Raw genomic sequence first — 21,100 nt, forward strand, 5'->3', positions numbered from 1 at the left:
GGGCCAATTTACTTTCTGGAAGATTATTTTGAACTCTTTTTCCTGTTTTTAAACAAATAGGAGTTTCAACCAATGATTATCAGAGAAACTGAGACACTGAAAGACTTTTGCTTTTGGGTTGGTGTTTTAGTAGATCATCTTTCAGCTTACAAGTCTTTAAACGGAGTTTTATGAGACATTTCTTGAAGGGATTTTGGCTTTGCAGATGTCTTGGCAGGAGTCCAGGGTTTATAGTACAGATTATCTACTTTTTTGATAATCCCCTTTTCAAGTGTCATGAAAATGTACTTCATGAAAGCACTTTTGGAAATTTGTGGGGTTTTTTATTGCATCCTTCTAAAGAGAATTTAATTGTGAAGTTACACTTAACAAAAGTTTAAAAAATGTTAGCTAAATGATTTCAGGCCACTAACAGTGATTTATGCCCCAGATCTTCCCAAATTTTTGTTAGTAGCATTGTTTGCATGCACTTCAGATTGTTGTTTCTCTGAAACTTTGTTCCATCATGGAACTTGTAGGAATTTCCTTGCAGCTGTAATAGAAGCTTTTTGCACAAAACTGTGATGCAGAAGCTTGCAAAAACTATGGCTTAAGCCTTGCATACGTTACAAATATGACAAACTTACTCAAATATTGTTAATTAGTGCATCAGTGATTAAAAGAAAAGTTAAAACAGCAGCAGATTGTTCTTAGATTGATTTAATTGTCACTAACTTAGTTTGTAAATAGACAATGTCTTATTTTTCTTGCTCAATGTGGATGTATGGGTGATACTGATTTTATAGTTGAATTAATAGAAATGTGGTGGATTAAGCAGTGTTTACTTTTGGAGAATTTTCTGTAAATAATATGCAGAGTTTAGAAATAACCTGTAGAGCAGAGCTGTATGGTCTCACTGCTTGCAAAGCCCTGTATTGCTCAGGTTTATGTCACAGTGGAATGATAATCTCTCAGCTGAGCATGTAAATGGAGGGTGGCGTGGAAGGGGTTGTAGCACGTTTCTAATACAGGTCTTCAGCAAGTGTGATAGGAGCTGCTCTCCCTGTTGTATTGGTTCTGGTGTAAAGTAACTCGAGCCTTACTTGCAGCTGCACAGTGGGAGTTGCTACTTTTGGAATCTTTCTACTTTAAATGTTGATATTTGGTTTGAATTGCGTGAGGTGACGGACAGAGTGGGATAGGCTCAGAGCTGGCTCAGGGCCCTGCCCTGGGCAGAAACCACTGGAGCCTCATGCTGGTACTTGGGTGGGAATCCATTCCCTGCCCTGAAAGCTTTGGGGCAGGGTTTGTACCACTGAGAGGAGAGCCAGCTGCAGGCTCCTGCTCCGTGCAGTGAAGGCAGCTGTACCTGGCTCTCACTGTTCCTCTCAAAGGCGGTGTAATCACTCCTGGTGTGTGTGCAGGGAGGGCAGCCAGCAAGAGCAGGAATAGGGTCCTGCACTGTACAGGGGAGTGATGAACTCATTTTGAAACAATAAAACCCCTTCTCCGTGAATGTCATTCTTGGTGAATGTCAGAGGTGTTGTTCGTTTGTGTGACAACAGAAATGGTGTTTAAAAAGGCAGATCTGTTGGCCAGCTACATGTAATTATTTTTCTAAAGCCTTTGCATTTTCTTATTTATCAGTGAATTTTTACTTTATCTGATGGCAGAAGCCTTTGTTAAAATATTACAGTTACTCTACTGACAGTGATATGACTGGGCTTTAAAACTGGGCTTTTCTTTTTTGAGAAAGTCATATAGTTGCTCGTGAAATATACCACTATCATTATTATACTGCCATGTTAGGACTTCTCTCCTACACACTTTTGAGTGGAACATGATCAAAGCATTCAAATATTTTGACAGTAAACATACATGCAGCATCATTTAATGTAGCACTGTTTAACATTAAATTATCAAATTAAACATTATTAAATTAAACATATATGCAGCAGAACACAATATTTTATTTTTTGTATACACGCTCCAGTGTGAAGTTCTACAGAAAATTTTGTCTTTAGGGTATGTAGAGATGGGTGCATTTCCTGCCATACACTTCACCTTTAGGGCATTTGTTGGTAAATCAATTTGACAGTGATAAATTTTATTAGCCTTTTATTATCTTAGTTTATGAAAAATAATTTTATGCGCTTTGGTTAATTGTAATTAGACGTAAAAGAAATCTTAGGTCTTAATTTCATTGTTCGTTATCTTTTTAAGGAGCTTTTTTTACCTACCAGGCCTGTCCTCTGTAACAATGTTGGCTTGATTACAGGAAACAAAACATTTGCAAAGAGATCAAAATACACTTGTGTAGAGTAAGAAAGGTGTCTATCTTAGTTCTCATTAATAATTAAATATCTGTATTTGTAGGTATAATTGTTCTGGCTGATGTTGTGCTGGATGTCTTTGACAGCTTGAGGAAAATAGGCCTCCCAAAATAAAAACCACCAGGGCAATCTTTCTGTAGTTCAGAATGCTCCTCATTAATTCAAGGTTATAGTATATAAACTATATCAGATCTCTGAAATTATTTGAAATATGAAATGCAGTGGCTCTCTTAAAGGGAAAAGTAAATTGTAGTTACATTAAGATGGATGATACTGTAATTAGTTACTACAGTTAATGGATTTTTTTACTTGCAATGTAATTGATTCACAAAGAACTCTAAAAAGTATTTTATGAAATAAAATAGAAAAAAAAAGAAATGTTAATAATCTTGCAATTTGTTACTTTTAGTACAGGACTACCAAGTCTTTCATAGACTGCTGAGTTTTAAAATAAATACTCAGCATGGTTTTAAATGGGGAATGTGTTTGGCTTTCTATTTCTGTACCGGTTCTTTGGGGTTTTTGTAGCTTGTTGACTGCTACATTTCAGAGACAACTGGTAGGCATACTCATATGTGAAAAATTTGCTGTATTCTGTGTGCATATGTTTGTGAAAGAAATCCTGCAAATGTATCTTTTCTTTTCAGCTTGTTTTTTTTCCTACATAGAGTTACAATTAATATAGGTTGCCAAAAGAATGCTTTGTAATTAAATTCCAAATGTAGTTCTTGATGCACACAGATTAACTGTCTTTCATAGTTAATATAAGTGTCTATACAGGAAATCTTTAATGAGAAACTTACCTTTAATTGAATCACATTTGAAATTTGAAAATTAAGATTTAAAAATTATGGGAGCTACTGAGTTTCAGTAGGATCATTTTCCAGTTGAAAACCTAAAAATCATTGATATCTTTATTTTTCAAATACAGAGCTTAATTACTATTGAAAGCAGTGATTTATCTTTTAACAGTATATACTCTAAAAAGTGGGTTATAATAGAAGCGATCTTCCCTTAAAATGGCCAGTCGTGTGAGCCATAATGCTCATTGATAGTAAAATCAATAGAGCATTGATTCCGAGCCTTAATCCGTGCGGGCTCTTGTTCACAGCAGCCACGTAGCCTGCTAAATACCCAGGGCTGTTTAAAGCACTTAATGCAAGAGGCTCTGCTGTCTTCATTTATTTTTTCTTAACAGATAATTTATAACAGAACATGGTTGCCAAATGTTAGTTTGAAACCTTGGTTTACATATTACTGCGTTGTTACCATCAGAATATATGGACTTTATTTCATCGGTAGCCACTTTTTCAGTGCATCAATTAACAACCCTTAGTATATAGGAAGGCAACTGCTTAATAATTGTCTATTGAATTAGGTTGTACATGTATTTCTCTGAAGATTTCACAGGAAGAGCATCTTAGTTAAAACCTTGTTATCAACATAATTTGTTTTATAGATGGTTCTGTTTCTAAAATATTCTCTTCTATTATCATTAAAGTCTTGCAAATGTAATATTTTTAAAGGCTAAAACATCTAGTTATTTCTTAAACAAAAGTTAAGTAGAAATTTAAATTTTAAAATAACATCATAAGCAATTTTTCTGAGCAGTGTTTGTATTAAGGTCTCAGTAGTTAATTTGTTTTGACTTACTGGGAAAAGGAAGAAGTTATTAGTTCAAATTTTGCAATAATAGATCTTAACTTTAGTATTCTCATAGTTTAATGGAAGATAGAGTTTTGTAATATGAATTTTACTTCTTGTATCATTCAGAACACAGCAGAATCCTGAGGTGTTAAATCTTTTATGCAGACATAATGGTGCCAACTTGAACAAATGTTTCATCAGAAGTTAGCTTTTCAGATACGCACTGTAGTAAGGTATATTTTTTTAATTGAAAACCACTGCTTCTTTTTCTGCTTAAAACGAATTTGCTTTTGGAAATAATTTTTTTAGTACATCTCCAAGGTATCAATTTAATAACTATCAAAGTAGCTAGCGCAGTTGTTGCATTTAAATTGATTTACATGTCAAGACTGGCAGTTTAGCAGCTGCGCTATTATTCCTGGATTGGTCAATTTACTTGAGAAAAACCTACTACTGAGTTCTACTGACCTGCATGACAATATAGGCCCTATTTCTATTCCTGTAATTAGGCCTGCGACTAACTCAGAATATTTTTAATTAAAATATTTTGGTCAATGTGTTGCACCAAATTAGGCCTTTCAGTGCAGATTTAATTCTGGAAATGGTGTGATTAGAATATGTAATGAGTTGTGTTCAATTTAAGATTAACAGGTTGTGCATCTTGAATATACAGATTTATGAGTTTACTGTAGAGAATTTTTGTTTGAAACTTTACTCTGAAGAGTTAATAAAAAAAAATTGATTTGCATGTTTGTGATTTATTTTTAAATTGTTAAAATACTGTAAATAAAAGACCTTTGACATTTCAAGATACTTCAAGACTTTTGTGTGAAGGAAAAGGGGTTATCATAAAATAGTTTCTGTGCAGTTGGTAGGGTTAGTAATTAAAAAGTTTTAAAATAGATTGATTTTTCAAGACAATGTTTCAAATAGAAAATCAAAAACTGTTAAACTTCGTTTTCAATCATCAATATCAAGCCTCTAATTTAAGCTCTTATCTTACAAAGAAGGTGTGATAAGTCTAGCATGTTTTTACCTAATGGATTTTGTGGTACTGAAGGACAAAAACAAAAAGCAGAGATGCTTCTCCCCTCCCCCCAGCACTTGTGCATTTAATTTGTAAAAGAAAAAAGGGTTTCTAGTGTTTGAGACGTTTGTTCTTGGCTACCTATTTAGTTGTTCATGGGTTGTTACTTACTTCGATCACGGAGACCTGCCCACTGATTACGGACCACGTAGAACACATTTCTGGAAGTCTCTTACTTCAAAAGTGAATGAACTTGGGAGGGGAGGGGGGCAAGGGTTACAGGAACATTTGAATTTTTTTTTTCCCCGTGCCCCAGTGTTTGGAGCCTGTTTGTTTCCACATGCAAGCCTATCTGCTGACAAAACAAGGCATTACTCTCTAAAAAAAAAAATTTACTAAATGATCTTTTGTGTGTGTATTATTCAAGCACTCTGTGGATTATCTTTTGTTTTATAATTGGATGGTTTGGCTTATTTCATTTTTAGCTCTCCATGAAAGCCTGTTATGTTTGCTACTGTAGGTATGATGATATTCTGATCAATGGACTACCAGATTGGCGACAGCCTGTGTTCTACTACAGGCGGGTGAGAAAAATGAGCAATGCTGAGCTGGCATTACTCTTGTTCATTATACTCACAGTGGGTCATTATGCTGTGGTTTGGTCAATCTACCTGGAAAAACAGCTGGTAAGTATTGGTAATAAATCAAACTTGCTTCAATTATTAGTACTGAATTTCCTGTAGAAGTTCGCGTTTATAGATAGATACCTCTGCCACTTCCCCTGGTTTGAATTTGGACTTTTCATATTTTAAAAATATTATATTTAAAATGATAATAATTACAGGAGGAATATTCAGCATTTCAGAAATCGTAGTCTAAAAACTACTTAATTTTTCTAGAATTGGTAATAAATTGCAAGAGCTGGTCCTGGGTTTTTATCTGGTAGGAAGAAGAGAAAAACTATAATTTGTTGATGAAGAATCATATGCTACTGTAGTAATATCTAAGGTTTAAAAGTAAACAGGCTTTATTTGTTTAAAAGTCATATTTGATTTGACTTTGTTCTAAGCTAAATGCTTTTTTGTTTTGGGGGTTTTTTAACTGGGTGGGAATTGGTAAGCAGTATAAATCACTTTTTTTTAATAGTTTTATTTTTTGTCATATAAAAGTCTGTTGCACTTAGTAGACTAAGAAAAAAAACTAACCATAACTTGAAAAATATTCATACATTAGCATCTATTTACTTTTTTATTTTCCACTGCATTATTGAAGTTGATGAATGAGAAAGGAGGCAAGTTGAATGCTTTCTCCTCTTAGAAAACTTTGATTGCTATGGAGATACACATGAGTGACAGAACTGGACTTCATGTGTGTTTAAAGACTGGATACCATGGCAACAGTTATTGTTAAGATAGATCATTTTACTTAATCATGTAGGACCCCAGATATATTTGCATAAATGCTACTCTAGTGTTTACCCTTCACAGAAGAGTCCCAGTAACATTTGTGGTTTACATGCTAATGATAACCTGTAACCGTAGTTCTTTCTACATCAAGGATGAACTGCTTAGCAGAAAAAAGAGGGAAAAGAAGAAAAAAACAGGCAGCAGGAGTACAGATGAAGCCAAACTTGCTGCTCTAGACAAAAATGAAAGGTGGGAAAGAACTCTCTTGTTTTATGCATTTTAAAACGTTCTGTCAGCTACTGATTCCGTTCTCTCATTTTCTTTTTGCATCTTTGAAATACTCTGTGAGAAAAACAACTGTATTTGTAGTAACAGCCATTGCTGATGTAAAGTGTGCCAGTGTAGATGTGTTTTCAAGTTTGGATTTGTAAATAAACACATGGTGTTTATTCAGCAGATCAATAATCATTGAAAGATTAAGGCTGCATTAAAGGCTTCTGTGTTATAAAAAGGGTATTCTTTTTACAGGTTGATTTTAGGAGATTTTAGAACTTTTTGCCTCGTTAAGGGTTTTTGCCTTTGATTACAGTTAACAAATTTCGATTTAATTGAGCTTCAATTTATTCCTTTCCAAGCAAGGAGTTCTTATGGGGTTTTAATGCTTGTCTGATTAAATGCTTTTTATCTGATTAACTTAAAAATGAGTGTGTTGGTAAAAGCTTCTAACACATTGTTTGTCAAGGAACACATAAGGAAATAGTGACTTTCAGGACACTCCAAAAGATACCACTATTTCTTCTATTGATTCATAGAAAGAAATAAAGGGTTTAAATAGTTCACACAGCAGGGGCATGAACTGGATCAATGAGGGATGGAGATCAGAGACCATTCTGCCTGTCGTCTTTCTTGATGACATCAGTGAGTAATGCTCCAGTGAACTGCAAATGACATTAATTTTTATGTATTGTTTTGTTTATGCTACAGTCTTCATATCTGGTTGTCAGCACCCGTGAACACTTGGTTGAAGCTTGAGTGGTTTTTTGGTTTGGTTTTTTATTTAAACTGAAGTGATTATGTGGCTTATGAATTTATTTTCTTGAAGAAAAGTCCTTTTAGAAGATCAAAATAGAGAAATTATTCTAAGTTAGCTGTTAGATATTTTGAATTAAATATTTAAAATGTATCTTTATTATTATGTAGTCAGACATTTTATGGGAGTTGACGAGAGCTTAAAGGATAATGGGAAAGTTCTGGCTTTCAGATTGTGTGGCAATAATGAAAAACCTACCATTTTATTTGACTGCAGGGTACTGGACAAACCACAGTGGCATGACTTACTTCCGTGCAAGCTGGGAATATGGTTCTGTCTCACAGTGAAAGCTTTACCTCAGTTATTCCAGGTAACAGTAATGATGTTAAATTGTGTTACTTAGTTTTTCTTGATGGTGTTATTATGCATAATCAGATGTGTAGCACTTGTTCTTAAATAATTTTTTGGCTCAAACACATAGCATATGTATATATATATATATATATATATATGAAGAAATTACTCTGGAGGAAAATTTGATATCAAAAGTTCATGGAAATATGAATGTATTTTAAATGCATATTAAGCTTAACGAGCTAGGGAGGCAGTTTCTGTTAGGCAAAACTACAGAATAAATGATGAGAGAGGGTTGAGGGGGAGATGGATTTATATCCATCTAATTAGGAATACCAATGTTTAAGTGATGTTAACAAAAGTACTTTAATCTCAAACCAGCAAATGCTGTACTTTCATAGCAAATTTTAATATGCCATTTAAATTTGGGATAACAGTGAAATTACTTTTTTTAATGGAGTTTCTTTCTTTAATTCATTGGATAATGATACAAATTGATACCTGAAATTGCTGAAGTAAAATAAAGGTATGGTTGTCATTTAGAAACATCAATGTGGCACCCTTGCTCATAGTTACTGTGTTTTAATCAAATACTATCAACAGTAAAATCTAGCTGGCATTCAACCAATGGAAGTATTGTCAGATTAGTTACCAGAATAACTTTTTTAATATCACCTGCTCTTTCTTGGCATCTTCCTTAAATACAGTATTTTGTTTTTAATACCTTTGTCACTGGTAATAAGGATCGGGCAATGTGAGATGGATTTTTCTTTGATTTACAGAAATATTGAGTATTGTTTTAAAAGTATAAGTAGTACAAATGGCATCAGTATTTGGGGTTTGTCTCTGTTCAAGCTAAAAAAGACTATGGTTATAATTCCTACTCTTATTTAAACCCTTGTAAAAGTTACAAATACAATAATGCCTGGTCTTCCAGCATCCATTTTTATAGCTTTTAACTTTTCCTACAAACAGAGCCAAAGTTAATCGCTCTCTGTCTCTTAAAATTTTCATTGGAACTTTGGGGCTGTTTTATTAAAAAAACCTTTATTTTTACAAGTTTGTAATGCAAGTTGATTATGCTTAATCAACTGTTGTGTCCAAATTAAGCTTTGATGTTCATTGCTCATCAAGGTGAGTCAGATAGAAAATAATTAGGATCAGCAAACTTTGTTGCTGCATTTTCGAAACTTTATTCATAATTATAGTACTTCTCCTTTTGCTTTAATTGCAAAATTTTTAAAAGATCACACAATGTAGTAAGATTAGTGAATAACTGAAAATTAGAACTTTTTATGGCTTCTTATAATTTTTATTATATTAAAATAGTGTTATGTCAGTATAGTAGGTTTCAGGTTTGTTCAAAAAGCAGCTCCTCTACCTGTCAGAATTGGCAGAAAATAAATAGAACAAAATGATATTTCATGCTTTGTTGGACTTAGCCCTTGTTTGGATTCCTATTCCATTGAATTAATAGTAGGGAAAAAAGCTGTCCAGTAACTCCTGGAATATTTGAGACCATCAAGCAGGGGTTTGGTAGCAGGGAAAGCGTGTTGTGGAGGAATTCAGAGCAGGAAGGCTTTGAAGCAAAGAGCAAGGAAAGAGACAGGGGTTCTAGAGTAAAATGGCCCATATAGAAATGATACTGCTGCTGAACTGCAGGGTTTGTTTTGTTGTTGTTTAATGTGGCCTACTAGTTACATGAGTTAAAATGTACCAAACTATAAATAATCTTCAATGTTAAAACTATTCAGGACTTCAGGTGACTGAAATAAATTATTCTGGCTTATTATTTATTAATTAGTTAACAATACTTAAAGCAGTATCACCTTTTCTGAAGAGCATAAGAGCAGCCTGGAGCTGTGTTCTGAAATGACAGTTGAAAAGATATCTGGTGTGTTGTAACCACCTTTACAGAGAGACCTCTGGGTTCTTTTTGATTTTGATGTATATTTAACATTTTGGCAAGATCTGCCTTAATGACCAACATGGAGCAAAAAGTTATCTGTACTTGTAAGATTATACCCTGGTACAGAGGTCCTGTTTTAAATCTGAGTGCTTTATTCTTCAGTAATACACAGGTTTGAGATTTCAGGGTACTTTATACTTTTAATAAAAGTAAAATCACTAAGGCAAAAGATGAAGGATCCTACAGATACTGAGTAGTGTTACGTGTCATGTTGCAAGTGGTTAACATCAGGATGGATGCCACAGATTTTAGTTGTTTATTGTTTTAATCTAAATTACTTCTCCAATCATTTAAGAGCCAACAAATAATTTTCAAAATCTGTCATTCAGTTGCAACAAATCCAATTGTAGGTGAACTTGTGAAAATGCATCCATATTTAAGGGAACCGTGTTTGGGACAGAAAAGGGGAAAAGTTAGCAATGCTTTTAGGTGAATGTTGCTCTGCCACTGAGTTTTTCAAAGCCCTGCCAGTAAAACAGCTGAACTGTTTCCTCAAACTAAAAAAACAGAAGCACATGCCTGTGAGAGACACAAGTTCTTCCTCAGAGGAGACTTTATTAAAAAATCCCCAAACTAATCAAACATAACAGCGTAACAACAACAGCAACAAATAAAACTTTTTAGCCCTTCTTGTATTGATTTTTTTTTTTGCCTAGCATCCATCTCTCCCCCTATTAGTTAATGTGAATATTCTTCTTGCAACAGCTGTGTCTGAGGATTCAGGTTGCTGAGCCTCTGCTCATGCCTGGCTCTCATTTATCCAATTGAGTGTCTTGCTCCTACTTCCCTTCCTCCTTCAAAATGTCAGATTTCAGAAGGAGGCACTTAAAATAATTAAGGTGGGCCTTCACTAAAGAAAAATGCTTTGTTTGCATGCCCTTGTGATGGCCTATGCCATTTTATTGTAGCCTGCATTTTATGTCAAGAAATTGGAAGAAAAATGTGTGAGGAGATGATGAGAGAAACTAAGAAAATCTAAGAGCAGGTTTTAAAAACTGTTGACAATTATATTTTGAGAGAAACTACACAGATTTTTATATCCACACACTGAGTTTGTTACATTTAGGAGTGAAAACAGCATTTTAAAGTTTGTTTGAAGAACCAAAGGGAGAAAAATACATAAAATATATCATAAATCAAATATGTGCGCTGTGAAGGAAACATTAAGTGGAGTGTAAATTACATTGCCTATTACCAAGTTTAATTCTTATAATGTAGGATAAGAAAAAAAAAGAAAAAGAATGAAAATTGTTTCTAAGGCCATCTTAGCTAATGCTTTCATGAAAACGACCTGGAAAAAAACAATGTATTTTAAAAAAAAAAAAAAAGAGATCAAAAACCCCCAAAAACTCAATTAAAATGCTTGTTGAAACAGAAATTTCTTCTTAGAATGAAATAAACCAGCTACATGTGATGTGCAAGAATGTCAGTTCAAATTGTGTATGTAATACAGTTGTGTTAAGTGTACTTATGTTTTGAGGGAGAGCTGCCTTAAGTAAATTGCAGTTTATTCCAAAAGCAGCTGACTAGAGGATGGGTTTCCTTGGCTGTCTGGACATATAACTTAAGTAAAGTGGTCTTTTTGAAAAATGTTTTTAATTATTCTTCACAAAATTTTTCCTTCAGAAGACAGAAGATAGGCATGTTTCTTAGTGGTCCTGTCGACTTTACCTCCACACTGATGTGGTGAAGTTGAGCAGTGAATGTCCTTTATTTTTACACCGACTGAATTGTGAGCCTGCTGTTGTCCTGAGGGTAATGGAGCAGAAAGCATTTTTATTTGTTTCAACAGAAATTGTTTCTTGTTAAGAAAATAAAGTTTCCTTCTTCTATTGTAATCCTGTAGGTGTAGAGCACACACCCTCACCGTGAGCTGGTGGGAGAACTGGTGGCTCACCAGTAGTGAGAAGCCAGTTTGAGCTCAGTACATAGTTGCACTGGATATTATAACCTAGTGAGATTATCAACAAAGCTTTCAATTACAATTGAAACTTGTGTTTATAAAGACCTTTGTGTAGCACAAAGTGAATTAAAACAAAAAAGCCAGTAATTTATTTTTATGTAGACTACCAGATGGTAATTACTGTAGCAGATTTAGTAGTCTGGAATAGATTCAAACTAGTGACCCAGAGGTGTTTAATTTCTTGGCATTTTTTCCTCAGGTTTTCTTTTAATCCATGATCACAATTCAACACCTGTTTAGAGATGGTTCAGCTTTGGCCTTAAACGGATTGGCAATGTGTCATTAAACTCAAGAAGCTTTGCCAGCAGGGCATCTCCTTTGGCAAGTTAGCTTCCAAGCAAGATTTGATTAGGTCAGCAAATGTATTTGTGAGTTGTTTCTGTCTTCACATGTGACTTTATATGGAATTGTGTGAGATTAAAACAAAATTTATTGCCTTTAATAACATATGCCTTTAAAAAAAAAGAATTATTCAAGTCAGTAAGGTTAAATATCTCTCTATTTCCCAGCTTTACAGGGTTTTGAGGGTTTTGACATGTTCCAATTTACTGTAGAGCACCAATGTTGGTATAATTTGTGGGGAGCGAGCAATTGCAGGATGTGTGGCACGAGTGATTGCCCATTTGCTCTGTTTCTTGCTATTTCACAGCTGTTGGGAGAACCAAAGTAAGGATGAAGCTCTTGACCCTGAGGTCAATTAGAAGCTTAGAAGCAGGTCAGAGGAGAGTGGATGATGAAACAAGTATTCTGGATATATGCAAGTGAGCAAAAATAATTTGTGTCTAACAGGGTAATGCTTGAGGCTCTGGAGGAAGAATGTGCTGCAAAAATACTAAAAGTTTTAAATAAATGTAAGAGAGTGAAGAAATTTTATTTTAATTGCCTGCTCTGCTGTGGCAGCTTCTTTATATCACTGTAAGTCCACATGTCCTACCAGATGAGCTGGTGTGTAGGAGGCAATACTGGCTCTCAATTATTGCTGCTGGTCTGCTGTGGTGTGAGGCTTCATGGGGTGTGAAATGGGTCCCAGAGAGGCCTTGCAGCACTGACCTCTGTTTCCCCTTCTGGCTGCCTCTGTCTCCCCACTGGGCACAAGGAGTTCCCAGCAGAGGCTGCAGTGGCACAGCCAGCTGCTGGTCACACGGTGCAGGGCTGGAACCGCGCCACAACTGCCCACGGCTGTACACAGCTGAGGAGCCTCCCCACACCTGGGATTATTCTGCAGGCAAAGCAGGATTTTTTGATTATAAAGGAGGAAGTAATGCAATTGCTATTTGTTTATTAGATTGCCTTTGGGCAAAAAGGTAAAAATGCCAAAGAAAAGTATAAATCATAATGTTCAACTCTTTTTAAAGCATTATTTCTTACCATAACACATTAATATCACTAGTACAGAATCCTATCCAAAGAGTATTTTTGCTTTGGTGTAATGGTGTAATGGCTGGAATTTTTATTGCATAGAAATATTTAATTGAAGGAGGGCTGGTGGAGTAAATTTAATTTAACTCTTTTTTTCTCTATTTCAATACAAATTGCTTATAATAATACAGTGCTCAAAAAGACAAAAAAAAATTGGTTCAATAGCTCCATTAAAGTATTTTTTATGTAATAAAAATTAGTCCAAAGAAAATTATTTCACTATACTGGCTTTAAGTATGCTTGTGAGAAATTGTTTTTTCAGTTAAGTGTGCATTTTGTTTGTATCAGTCTCATACCCAAAGAACTAAAATGTGAACTATTTCTATCACAAAATCTGAAATTAAGATTCTCATACAGCAAATTTTTTCAACTTGTTTGCTTCTTTTTCCTATTCTCCAGTTTCTTTTGAGGTAGACCAGAAAGCCAGGAGAACTTAATATTTACTGGAGAGGAAAATACCCAAACAAGGAAAACCCAAAAACCACAAAGCAAACAAACCAACAAAGCCTTGTCACCCTCCCCAAAATCAAGGAGAAACCAAAATGACTGAATCTTACTCAGAATGGAAGTTTTTACTTATAGAATTAGTACAGTTTGAATAAACACTGTATCTCTTGATTTAAAAGCAACAAACAAAAAAACACCTAAAACCCCAACCAAGACCTCAAACCCTAAAACAAACAAATGAAAGAAACCCTTCAAAGTTCAGTATCAGGGATTTCTGTATTTCTGCATAACTCAGGCTCAGCTTTGGACAATCTCAATTTAATAACATGAGATAATACTGATATAAAGGGAGAAACTATATTTTCAAGAATTTTTCAGTATTCTTCATTCTTATTTGTGATTAAATATGACAGTAATCACAGGATTTTCCTATATGTGACAGTTTAAATATAATTTAGAAAAATAGCAGAATTTTGCATTTCAAATACATTCTTTTTTTCATTCTGTTCTTTTTTGGAAAGTATATATTTGAACTTATAATAAACTAGCATATATATCAGCCCTCTTCTTTATTCTTTATGCTTAACTAATTACATGTTATACTGCTTTAGTGATGAGAAGAAATAATGTATTTGTTTTGGTGAGATTTTTGAAAATGTCTTAAACTCCTGCAAATGAGAACATATTTCTGATTAGGTGAGATGAAGTTTTAGTTAGAGCTTTGTATTTGTTTCTCTTTTCTCTGTATCTCTCCACCCCAGAAATACAAAATTATTACTTTCCTTACCAGTATTATGTCTTAAAGGTGAAGTATACATTAAGTATAAAATGTTGATGTTTTGAGATACAAAATTGTTACTGAATCATGGGGAAGGAATATTAGATTGGAAGAGACTGTATCTGTATTGTCAGTGTCTTTAGGGCCCTAAAATGCTTGTATTGGGACAAAATGACTGCTTATATCTCTTCGAAAAAGTAAAAAATCTGAGCATAAATCTATTTTGAAATACTTATACTACCAAAACTGAATATTCTTGAAAATTAATATTCCTGTTTAGACTCATTGAAAGCGAATGAAGTATGAATTGAAAGGGGCTTATTCACATGAAGGCAGAACTTTTCTTCAAAGAACTTCCTATGTTAAATGTTTTATCAGTGGTTTTTCATTTTGACCTATAAGGTCTAATTCGCATAAAATTTGTGTCTGTGATTACAGTCTTTATTCAGTCTTTATGCCTTTTAATTGTTTACAACCTGTAGAGCCATTCTTATTTTTTATGGGATGAATTTGATTTTCAAATCTTCAAAATCCATTTTGATTTAAGCTTTTTGTTATTTTTTTTCCTTTGCTTTTCTTTATATGTATACATTTGTGTATGCTTCAAAGTGTGTACTTTCCCCTTCTTTTTGTTATTATGGTCACAGCCATAATAATCTTACTGATAAGAAAAAAGACTGATGCTGCCTTTGTTACCTGCATATTACTCCATTTGTAGTGATAATCCATTCTATATCTATAACGCAACAATTCTACCATATTTCATTTACGTGCTTCTGACTAGTTTTCTTTGTTGTTCAGCTATTGTGTCTCATTTTCATCTGAGCCACATTTCCAATTGTTCTGTGATTGACGTGCTGGAGAGATTGACAGTTACCCCCTAGTGCCTGCTGTCTGGAGATCCCACAAGCAATAATGGATTTTACACCAGAATTTAGCATCAAATATTGGCTTTCAGTGTCAAATGGGTTAAATTTAAATGCCAGTTAATTGTAGCCATTTTGAAATCATAGCCTTAAACAAAAGTGGTTTTTGGATATCCATAAGTCTGAGTCCTGTGTATGCCACGCAACCTGAATGTCTCAAACTCAGCAGAAATGAACTATTGCATTTATGGCTGTTTCTGTTTCTTAACTTATTGAGTGGGCCAAACCTTGACAGTACAAGCAAAGTTTTCAGTGTGGTAGGGAATTCTTATTTCAGGTAAACCAAAAAGAGAACCAGTGCTGATACTAATTTTGTGATTCAAATATGTCTCTGTTAATGCTAGTCCTGCTGTAACTACACCTTTTTTTAGCCACAAGTCTACTTTAAAAAAAACCCGCTTTTTCCCAATCCTAAAAGTATTAGCATGTGAAACAGTCTCTTCTGTTATGTTCCACAAGCAAAAAGTTATGTAAACCTTTAAAATTATTTTTGTGCAGAGATTTCCTACATAAAACTGGCAAAAAAACCCCCAAAACTTGCTATTTCCTCTACCCAGGAAAAAAAAAAAAAAAAAGAAAAAAAAATAGTAAGAGGTGTTTTGGAAGGAGGTGGAACTTTACTGATCTTTTGTGGGAATTTGTCAGAGTTGATCTTCAAGCATCCTGACCTTATCAATGAGATATCTCCAAACCACTACAAAGTTCTGCTCAGAGCTTGGTCATGATTCCTGTCACATGCTCGCCTTCAAGTAGCTTTGAAAGGGTAGATGCAAGTGTAACATAAAGAATAACTTTGCAGGGAGAGTGGGATGATTTCTACCATTAGGGTCAGTGATAATGACTGCTTAAGCTCAGATTTTTGTTTTCAAGATTTCTTAAGGAGTCTTTTTCATGTTGATGATACCAGATTTTGTTTAAAAACAGTTGAAATTATAAAAAATGTTTACTACCATTTTACAATACATTTTGCATCCAAATTTAAGTTGCCCTTTATCTGTAAAAAGCGGTACTGTTAGTGTAATAATACCAAAAATTATTTTTGGGTAAAAGGATCTAAGATTAGGTCTATCTAATACTATAATTAATATTTGTGTAATACAATAGACATTCAACGTGTTTGATAAAGATAAATAACAATTTCTCTATTTCAGCTTTTCTATTATGGATTTCTTGTTTTTGAATGAGTATAGAACTCTCTTAAACAGGTGACAGTAAGGAAACTTTTCAGCAATCTGGTTGTTCATATTGGAAAACTTTCAACAGAAATCTATAATAACTCATCAGATTTTGGAAAGGTGTACATTATTGTGGTGTATGTGTGACAGGACTTCTAGTTTTATGTGTACATTTGCTTTATAGATTTCAGATTAGAATCTAATCCTTGGAGGAAAAAAAAAGTATATTTTCAACACTTTAATAGCAATGTAGAAGTTGTTATAAAAAAGAAGGGGGAGGGGGGATGGACAAGCTGGCACATGCAGTTAGTGTTACCTTAATGAGTTCACATTAAGGTGATTGCTGCCTAGCACTTGCCTTGGTTTGTCCCTGCACACACTGCTCTAATTAAAAACATCTTTTTCTCCCTTGAACTTCCAGATTGCTGATTTGAGCAATGTGGGTGCATGCTCTCTGCAAAGCTGAGGTAGTTTCTCCAACCATTTTGCTTTTCAGGTTGTCAATGAGCATCAGAGTCTATAATATCAACGCTATTACATTTGAGCCTTTATTACCCAAATTCTATGTTTTAGACTGAAAATTGCTGTAACTCAAGGAAACAAATATATCTTAATTTTTTTTCTGTGAGGTTAAGTGAGAACTTAAAACAGAGCCATTGCAATTACTTGTTTGTATAAGGATGCTAATGCCATTGCAACGTTTTCTTAAAGGATGCCAGACAATTATATGTAGAATATAAAGAAACAAAAATGAAGGAGAAAGAAGATGCCCTGGCTAAGGCTGAACTTGAAACACTTCAGAGTGAGTTTTTACCACTGTCTTAATAAACAAAGATGTAATACAATATACCTTCTACATTGGATGTATATGAACACTTTTCTAATCTTCTAAAATACATGCTTTATATATTTCTCTACTGCTGTTAAAATTAAATAAGCTTTTAATTTTGTGGCTGATTTTGCAGTAGGCTGCTGGTTTGCTCCTGTAGAAACAACTCAGGTGATCAGTTAGATTATAGCAAGAAGAACATACCTTGCTAGAAATGTTGCTTTATGGGAGGGGAAGATAGCAAATGTACTGTACATTTTCAGAAGTGACCTCTTGGGTTTTTGAGCATTTTTCTATTCTCATTGTTTGTAATTTTTTTTTTTTAAATAATGTGTCTAATAATTCTTTTGTTCATTTTGAGTTGATTTTTGTGATAGAAAGTGACAGTTATTTGAATTTCCAAAAGGATGGATGCAGACTTCAGAGGTGGATTTGTGCTATTGTTCAAATAAATATTTAAAGTTTTTATACTCTTATAAAATAAAAGACCAGAGAAGGCAATTAACATTTCCTTTAATGAAGCATTCAGAATAATTATAGGTGGCTTTTACTTTTCTTCTTTCAGTTATTTGCTTTTCACAATGATTAAACCTACCCTCTTCTGAAGACCGTTTTAACAGTTTTTTGTCTGTGTTTGTATGTGCATGCTTGCTTTATTTACTGTACTTAAGTGCATGCTTTTAAGTTCCTTTATTCTGACAAGTGCATTGAGTGCTTTGTGATAATTTAGTAGCTTGGAGTAAGAATCAGCCTTTAGGTACTTAAAATACAATTGCATTATTTATATTTACAAAGTAGCTAAATTTTGTAATATCAGCGAAGAGATCCAGTTCCAGCAATAATTCCCAACTTATCAGTAGCTGAATCTGTTTTGGGAAAATGGATAACATTCAGCATCTCAGTGAGCATCATGGACCCAGGCCAAATCTAGCAAAATAGTACATATAATGCTTGTTAGGAAGGCCTGCCATTATGTTTGAGATACCTACCACAAAATGGGTCCTTGAAAAGGGTCTTGACTCCGGTTATTAAAAACTTGTTAAATTGTCAGATGATAATGTATTACCATTGTTCAAAATGGCTGGCATGTGTTCCTCATTGAAACCTGTGAACTACTGTGAGTTTTAAAAGGACTAGTTCTTGAAAACAAAAGTGCAAATGAAAGTGTAATGTTATTAACATCATATCGTGCACGTTCCTGTGTGTCACTGAAAGGCCACATGTGAAGTTTTAAGTATTTCCCTGCTGCCAGGTGTGTTGAGAGAGTCACTTTTTTAATTCTTACCTCCATTAGCAGTGCCCATCCCTGAGAGGCACAAGTTTGGCCTTCCAAGTCACCCCTGACCTCTCCTAGAAGCACCACCCTGTCCCCTGTCACGCTGCTGGGTGCCCCACAGCGTGACTGCCATGTCTGCCAGGTCATCCAGTGTCACTGGTGTGACTGCCATGTCTGCCAGGTGACCCAGTGTCACTGGTGGGTGTGACTGCCATGTCTGCCAGGTGGCCCAGTGTCACTGGTGGGTGTGACTGCCATGTATGCCAGGTGACCCAGTGTCACTGGTGTGAGCAGGGGCCAGGCCTCACTGGTGTCACTGGCATCCTGCCCTCCCCTGTAGGCTTGCTGACAGGGAGCAGGCAGGATTGAGAATCACCACCTGTAATCAGCAGAGTTTGAGATTTGGCATGGAATTATTTGGTCAGCCGTAGCAGTGCTATAGCTGGGCAGAAGAATGAGCTGTCAGTTACCTTTCTTTCTAATAAGTAAGACTCCCAAGAGAGAAACAAGATCCATCCATGTTACTGTAGGCAAAAAAAAATTTCATCGTTTTTAACTGAAGCTTGCATGCAAAGCATCTGCTAAATTTGCTTATTTCATTATGTTGCTCTGCATTGTCATATCACAATTAGCATAGAAAGGTTATAAATCACCAAATGTGCATTTTGTTTGCCCTCATTCTTCTTAATTTTAGACACTATCTCTGGGATGCGAGGTCATAATAAAGGTTCTGTTTATTTAATTGAGTAAACATATATCTCATGCTGATTAGCAATAGCTGTTTTACAGCGCTTGTTTTTTTCATGCCCTGACTGCTGCTTTGCCCCCTTGTCTGTCTGCTTTCCTGCTGAAACTGTGCAGTATTCTGTAGGCAGCTTGAACTGAAACCAGAGTAAGGTACTGAAGGAGAAAAATGTAGTTTGCTGAACAGGACAGAGAGGACAGTATTGAGATGTCATTAAAGTTCTATTTTTGGGAAGGAGTGTGAAAAAATAATTTCTTGGTAAGTTAATATTATGCACTTTTGATTTATTTTTCTTGCACTTTTGTGGTGTTTCTTATCACTTCTCAATCCATCCAAAACTGTCATTACTATCTTAATAAAATATAGCAACTTTACCATACAAAAATATTTCCAGGAAATAGGGTTTTGTAGGAATTACAGGGATCTGTATATTTTAGACACAAAAATAGAAATTGTTTGCATTATATTTTCTGATGCATTTTTCACATTTAAATGGAAGAACACAAAGTTTTATTTTTAAATGGAAGTCCTTTAATTAATAAACTTTCTTCCAACTTTTCCCTCTTCTGTTGTGTCACGTGTGTGATCCCTGCATCAGGGAGTGGTTCTCTCCCAATGGATAGCCCTGTTCCTCATAGTCATGGGATGCAAAGTACAGTAGGTGTTAGCTGCACTGAATAGCATTATTAAACTGAGATGACATAGGCATACAACCTGGATAGATCACTCAGTTTTTAAATTTAAATTGCAAGGTTTGAGTAGTTATCAGGACAAATTCTAGCAGCTCTCAAGCTGTTTTTGCATGGAGTTCTTCTTTCAATTATGTCCATTTGAGGGGAAACACATCTATCTTTCTTTCTTTATACTTAGCCTTGGCAGTTCTCTTACTTCTCATTCTTCTGAGTTTGTTTTCCCTGACATTCAGCAGGAAAACTTAAATTTATTCTTAAAATAAGTCTTTTTTTAAAAAAAAGGGTGCCTGCTAAGTATTGCAGGTGAACTCTTCACTGGCATCCCAGTTATGAAATATATTTGCTTTGTAAACCCAGAATTCTTGCCATGATGTACAAGGCATCTGGAACAATCTATGGCAGGAAACTGATTTGTTTCTAATTATAAACCATGTTGAATGGTATGTGGGGTTTTCTGCTTTTTTCTTACCCCCATCTTTCAAACTTTAACTCAAGTACAAAATGACAAGTCCTGTGGCTGCTTGATGAGCTGCCTTCCTGTGTCAGGCTTTTATGATGTGTTAGTCTCTCCACAGAGTCTTACAGCACTCTTATCCAAGTGCCTGCCACCAAACATCCAGAGCTGTAATGAAACCTTTAATGCATTTGGTTAGGTTTGGTTAGGCTTGGTTGGTCACCCTTTTCTGACAGCTTGGAATGCAGCATGCTGCTTGCATAGCTTTGTATATTGTTTCATGAAACCTAGGGATAGGAAACATCATTAGGTCGTTTAGTACAATGGGTTTATTTCAGACTCTTACAGGTGAAAATCAGTGGAAAATACTGATTCTCCTGACTTGTCTTACTGAACTTGTACCAATGGTGCACTTCAGCATTGCACTTCCTTGTTACTCAAGATACAGCACTGATCAGTGAACCTTGAGATGCCTTTTGTTCTTCATGATTTGTTCAGATAATTAATTTTGCTATTGTATACTTATATCCTAATTTCAGTATGAATATCTCCAGATTGGGCTTTCAGTTGTTCATTGCTACCTTGTCTGTGCCTAAAAAAATATTTATTTATGTGCAGGTTTTCTTAACATAAAGCCTTTCTTGATCCCTT

General features: G+C 34.8%; 1 protein-coding gene across 1 annotated transcript in view; it reads left to right on the forward strand.

Moving 5' to 3' along the window:
• The window catches only part of DNAJC1 (DnaJ heat shock protein family (Hsp40) member C1), a 106,839-nt gene that overhangs the window by 39,083 nt on the left and 46,656 nt on the right, over positions 1-21,100 (forward strand). The window contains exons 4-7 of the mRNA XM_005480465.4: positions 5,507-5,672; positions 6,544-6,641; positions 7,699-7,792; positions 17,165-17,255. Of these exons, the coding sequence (XP_005480522.2) occupies positions 5,507-5,672; positions 6,544-6,641; positions 7,699-7,792; positions 17,165-17,255 (449 nt within the window). The remainder of the gene's footprint in view (positions 1-5,506; positions 5,673-6,543; positions 6,642-7,698; positions 7,793-17,164; positions 17,256-21,100) is intronic.

Source organism: Zonotrichia albicollis, chromosome 1, assembly GCF_047830755.1.
Source record: "Zonotrichia albicollis isolate bZonAlb1 chromosome 1, bZonAlb1.hap1, whole genome shotgun sequence".
Lineage (NCBI taxonomy): Eukaryota > Metazoa > Chordata > Aves > Passeriformes > Passerellidae > Zonotrichia > Zonotrichia albicollis.